General features: G+C 50.1%; 1 protein-coding gene across 2 annotated transcripts in view; it reads right to left on the reverse strand.

Annotated features, from left to right (window-relative positions):
- CREBBP (CREB binding lysine acetyltransferase) overlaps positions 1 to 4,739 on the reverse strand; it is a gene marked incomplete at both ends in the record, with an annotated part of 134,723 nt that extends 129,984 nt beyond the window's left edge. For both annotated transcript variants that reach the window (XM_079719511.1, XM_079719510.1), the window contains one exon: positions 4,655 to 4,739. In XM_079719511.1, the coding sequence (XP_079575637.1) occupies positions 4,655 to 4,739 (85 nt within the window). The remainder of the gene's footprint in view (positions 1 to 4,654) is intronic.
- Positions 4,740 to 6,000: the final 1,261 nt, after the last annotated feature.

Raw genomic sequence — 6,000 nt, forward strand, 5'->3', positions numbered from 1 at the left:
AATATACTTGAAATGCTGGTTTGAATGAGATAAAGAGGTAGTGCCCTGACTAATGTTACCCCAAGAACTAAAATGGCTTAAAGCAAGCTTTTCTGATCTTCAAAACTCACAATAAGGAACATTTCATCTTAACACAGGAAAGCATACTTCGGCAAAATCATTTTAAACTATTTTGTTCTCAAACACATTAAGTAAAAACACAAAGCTGGCACTTATGTAGCCCCAAATAATCACTTTGTCACACAACTATCAATACAATGGCACAAGTTAGAAGTTGTAAAACTACAGGCTAACAATGTAAGCATCAACTTCCAATAGTAGGATTAAGCCTAAGTCCCTTTACAAGCCATTCTCAATATGTTTGAGAATTACAGAATCAAATTCAAGCTTTAAACAGCAGTGATTCTCAATCTTTTGCTCTACTGTGAAGGCTCCCTTGGTGGGATTCATACTTACCTGCCATCCCCAAGGAACTTCAAATGAGGCCACTGTTCTCACTGCTCTCACAGTTATTCAAAAATCCCTACTTTTCTACTAAGTAAAAGCTAAGCAAAGTCATGAAAAGCCCTAGAAGTCTCTACAAAAAACTCACATTTCCTAGTTAGCCAGAACTTAGTAAAGAGATGAAATAACCTAACTGGTCCTCAATTACCCACTGCAATAAACAAGAACGTAAGACCAGTATAGGCCTTGGATAACACCCTGCTGCACCAGAATGAGAGGGAAGGGGGAGCTCCTACCCCAGGCCCCTAATAGGAAGAACACTCTCCTGTTCCATAGCTGCTGACAAACTTTCCCTACAGGGACTTAACTCACTTGCTGGAGTTATGCTACTGAAACTTAGCTGCTGACAAACTTTCCCTATAGGGACTTAATTCACTTGCTGGAGTTAAGCTACTGAAACTTGCTAAATACTATAGTCTCCCAGGCCCATGAATGAAGTAAATTCCATGTTTATGGATGTAGATTTATAAGATGAATTTATCAATTTACTTTAACGATCTAGGTTTGATTCTGGTTTTTACCCTTTATGTTATTTTGGGCAGATCACCTCTCGTAAGTCTGGTTCCTCACCAGGAATGGGCAGGAACAGTATCTTCCCTTCCTGCCTCACAGGTTGCTGTGAGGACCAAACTGAGGTGATGGGGAGAAAAGCACTCCGATACGTAAACCTAAAAGGTCCTCATTTTGCCGTAAAAGGTATTTTGGTTGGTAACGGTATTTACACCAAGTTTCTTTAAATATAGTTTTCTCTTGCACTTAAAGGGATTCACAGTATAAAATGTAACCACAACTGCTTAGGGACATTTATACAGCACAGGATGAAACATACCTGTGTTCAACTTTCAAAAGGCAGTCCTACAAAACTTTTTTATAGTATATCTGTTGAATGTAAATTTGGCTTCAATAAAGCTGACCAAAAAAAGTCTACTGCTTGCCTAGATATTTATTTGTTCCACACTGTTAAATCATGAATCCTTGCTGCTGAAAGACACTAATATGCTGATTTAATTTGGACATATTAAATAAAAAAGTTTCCAAAACACACAACTAAATACACACTGGTAACACAGAGTCCTACTTCTCATAAAGGGTGCCAAGTAAAGGAAGATGACATTTGTAAAAAAGCGTTTACGCCTTCAATGTAAAACAAGAAAATGCTACTTCAACAACATCTGATACCATCAAATTCTGTGCCACTCCAGAAAAAAGGCTGGGGTTGGGTGAAAAGTACTGCTTTTCCTTCTTCCTCTTGTTACCTTCCTTTGGGGTACATTCCCGATTTCTGCATCAGGTCTGCACGCTCTCCTCAGAAACCTTCCCTGACCTCCCCAGCCTGCACTGATCTCTCCCATCTGTCTCTGGTGGCAATGACATTTATCAGAGATGCCGCCTTACCTCACTGGAGTGCACGCACATACACGCTCCCCCTGCAGGCAGCATCCTGGCTGGTAACTGCCTTACCTTACTGGAGTGTACGCACATACAAGCGCCCTGCAGGCAGCATCCTGGCTGGTAAGCGCCCCAGCATCAGGTGTACTATTCTGCCCCTCCCGCACACCCGCCCCGGGACTCAGCTGACACTGATGGCTCCACAGGCCAGTCCCCAGAGACATGCACTGCATCGTGACAGTTCCAAGTCACTCTTATTTCTCAGGCCACCAAGGCCTCCTCCTTCTCCTCCTAACCCTTCAGCTCTTCCCATGCAGAGCTCCCCTCCCTCAAATTTTATCACATAAGCATGGAACATACCTTGCTCTGCCTGGCCCAATTTTATCCTAGAAGCCACAAACACACATCCCCTCACTAAAATGACGCTGTCTCTCTCAAGAATGTTATTCCCAGGTCTCTCCCCACTTTTCCACCTAACCAAATGCTTTCACTCCTTTGACTGGTGTAATGTAATTGCTTTAGTCCTTTATTGGCTTTAATATACATCCTTAAGATCTCTGTTTTAGACTAGTAGTTATAGGAGACAAGGTTTTACCTTTTTTAATATGCTCAATTATGACCCCTTCCGTGGCCCACCACGCTAACAGACCCTCTCACAATAATGTGATGGTGATGATGTGCAACCAAGGACCCAACATAAATATGATGGTGAACTTATTCTTTGGATTATTTAAACAGAACTGTTAAAAACTGACTTTTTTGTTCCACATTTATAAAAGAGCCCCAATGTCTTACAAGGATCAAAGTTGGAAAAGAAGGGGAAAAAAGTGGTCAAGAGTAGAAAATCCTTTCTGATAAACTTTGTTGTGATTAGCAGCACATTAAGCAAATATGTGACCATCCAATAACAGAACTACCCAAAAGCCAATCCTTTGGGCACCATCTTGGAAACAGCTGAAAGTATATAGTGGGACAAGCCTTTTTGTTAAGTGTCATGTTACTAATTTGTCCTTCTTCATAAAACAAAATCTACAATAACCTCATTCAACAACAGAAAAGCTGTAAAGCCATTCAAAAGTTACCAGTTTCAAAGGACAAGCTTCAAGGCTGAACTTGTCTGGTACGATCTACATTTCATATGATTAAAGATTTTTCACTCAAACATGCCAAGATTAATGAAGCAAAGGAGATCTATTCTGCAGTAAAATCATAGTTTTTTTCAGGCAGTAAAATCAGAGCATTTAAATCTTGGTTGTTCCCACATTTCTCACTTCAGATAAGCCAATTTTACAAAATTAACATCAAACTCAACTCCTTATCAGTTTTTAGAAAGAGTATTATTAGCGACATATATCGTGAGACTTACTGATTCTTCCCCACTGTTTAACAAATTTATTTCAACCAGACAAGAATCTTCTTATGACTGATTTGTTTTAAAAAAAATTGTTTCCCTCACTTCTACTTTAACAAGTCTAGGAATTGTATTAAAACTGAAGCCACAAAATTCAAGTTTTGTTTCAACAGTAGAAATAGATTTTTAGACCACTAGTATAAAAACACTAGTGGTCAGTCCCAGAAATATTTGCACAAGCTGAACAGCTGTGTCTACTGCAAATCTGAAGGCATTGCTGCAGCAATATAATTCAATTTGGACCCATTCATTATAAACTGATTTTCAGATGCTGCTACTGCAAGACCGTAGTGGAGAAACGCAAGCTGCGCTGGGAATCAAATCATTCACAGCAGCACACAAGTTTTTATTTTACTGCAAAGGAGAGTTCTGAAAGAGGAAATATAACTAGTTCATAATGCTACCGTAAACCAGCCCAGAAGAAGCTAGCATTATTAAATGAACAGAAAACTAAAATACTTCTCTTAGGTAACTGATATGATTACCTAAGGAAGTTTCCAGGGAAGCTGCTTAAAAGAATGATTTATTCAGTACCCTGCTAAAAAATTTTTTGGGAAAAAATGTAATTCCTACATTCCTGAACATAATTTTTAAATATATATCTACACTGTAAAAACAACACAAGCGCCCTTGGAGACTGCAGCCCAGGTGAATCTGCTATTTAACTTTCTTCCGAAGTCATACACGTGAAATTAAACACTCCACAGCAACTTTCATGACATCTTGCTAACGAAGTTTGGGGTTGTGAAAAATGGAATGACTTAGGTGACCAGCAACAGGAGTTTTCAAAATAACTACTAAGCATTTTCCCAAGGAGCACATTCCAAGTAACTTCTAAGTCGTAACTCACAGGCTGGCTGCTGCTATGAGTGTCTTCTGGTCGCAGCCTTGTGAATGTGTTACCAATTCAGAAAACACTTCGGGTCCCCTTTTCGGCTGCACTATTTCCTTTTCTCACTAGCAAACCTACCCTCCGCTGACATCCCTCCAGACAGCCACGCGTGTGTCGACACACGGCGGCAGAGGGAGGCGTACGGAATCACCACGCAGAATAGACACGCTCCACTTTACTTTTTCTCCCTGGAAGTACCCCTCAGTCTCCATGCGAGGAGGGTTCACCAACTCCGGGCGATCCGAGCGCACCCGGGCATGTGTCGCCCTACTCGGGCCCCATGACAGTCTTCCGACAAACTTCCCCCTCTGCGGCGCGGGTCCCGGGGAAGGGGCTGCGCGGTCCTCCGCTGAGTTCGGGTCTCCCGGGGGCACTCACCTCCAGGTGGGGCTGACAGCGACCCCCGGGGCCCCTACCCCCGGCCGGGGCCCCTACCCCCGGCCCGGCCCCCTCCTCACCTGTGCTGTCATTCGCCGAGAAGCCTGGCGAGCTGAGTTTGGCTCGTTTGGGGTTGGGCGGTCCGTCCAGCAAGTTTTCGGCCATTTTCACCTGCTCGCGAAAACAGCCCCGAGCGCGGGCCGCGGGGTCGGAGAGGGCTCCGGGGCGGGGGTAGGCGCCAGCCCCGACGGGCTGCGAGGGGAGAGGAGCGAGCCGCGAGCCGCGCGAGCCGCGAGCCGCGAGCGAGCGCCGAGGGAGAGGGAGGGCGCAGGGCCGGGTGGGGGAGGCGGCGGCCAAATCTCAGCCACAGCAACAGCGCCCCGCAGCGCTCACCGCCCGCCCCCGGCCGCCGCCGCCGCCGCTGCCGCCGCCGCCGCCGCCGGCCGCGGCCCCCTCATCCCCTGCCCGCCTCCCGAGCGCGACACTCCGCGGCGGGGGCGCCCCGGCGGCCCGGCGGTGCCCCCGGGCCCGGCTGGCAGCGACGGCGCCCGGCCGGGCGGCTCAGGCAGTCCCCGGGAACATGGTGCCGCCGCCGCGCCTCCGCCTCGCTCCCCCCCCGCGCCCCACTTAATTAATTCGCTCGCGGCCCGACGACCGGGGGGCTCCGGGCTCCGCTCCCCGCCCGCGGCCCGCCGCCGCCGCCGCCGTGAAGAAAAACAATGCGCGAAGCGGGGCCGCCGCCGCCGCCGCCGCCGCGGCCCCCCCACCCCCCGTTCCGCCGCCGCCGCCGCCGCCGCTGCCGCCGCCGCCGCCGCCGCCGCCGCCGCGACTCCGGGAGGCCGAGCCGAGAGGCGAGCGGGGCCGCCGGAGCGGGCGCCGAGGGCCGGGCGGAGCGGGCCGGCCGGGCGGAGCGGGGTACGCGGGCGGTTGTGGGGCCCAGGACCGGCGGGGCCGAGTAGATCGCGCTCGAAGCCCCGGTCGGGTCCGCGACAAGATGGCGGCTGTTGATTCCTCAATTAAAAAAAAAAGAAAGTTTTTTTTCTTCTCTTTCCAGAGCCTGAACGGGGAGGGGGAGGGGGCGGGGCACGCCGGTGCGTCACCCCCCCCGAGGCGTCACCACGCACGGCCCCCGCCCCGCCCCCTCCACCTGCGCCTGCCGCAGCGGAAAGAGCCGAGCGCGCTCGGACGGAAAGGGCCGAAGACGCGGCCGCTGTGCGTCGTGCCGCCGGGCGGCGGGGCTACTGGGCTGCCTGGCGGGGGCCGGGCCTGCGGGACGCCGGGCGCCGGGCACCGCCGCCACTTTTGTTCTGACGGCGACTGGGCGGCGAGGGCTCTGGCTACGGCCTCGTCGCGAGCCGGGCGCCCAGGCGCGGAGTCGGCGCCGGCCGGGCCCGCCTGTCCCGCAGGGCGACTCTGCCAAGTCCCG

This window comes from Hyperoodon ampullatus, assembly GCF_949752795.1.
Source record: "Hyperoodon ampullatus genome assembly, chromosome: 14".
Taxonomy (NCBI): domain Eukaryota; kingdom Metazoa; phylum Chordata; class Mammalia; order Artiodactyla; family Ziphiidae; genus Hyperoodon; species Hyperoodon ampullatus.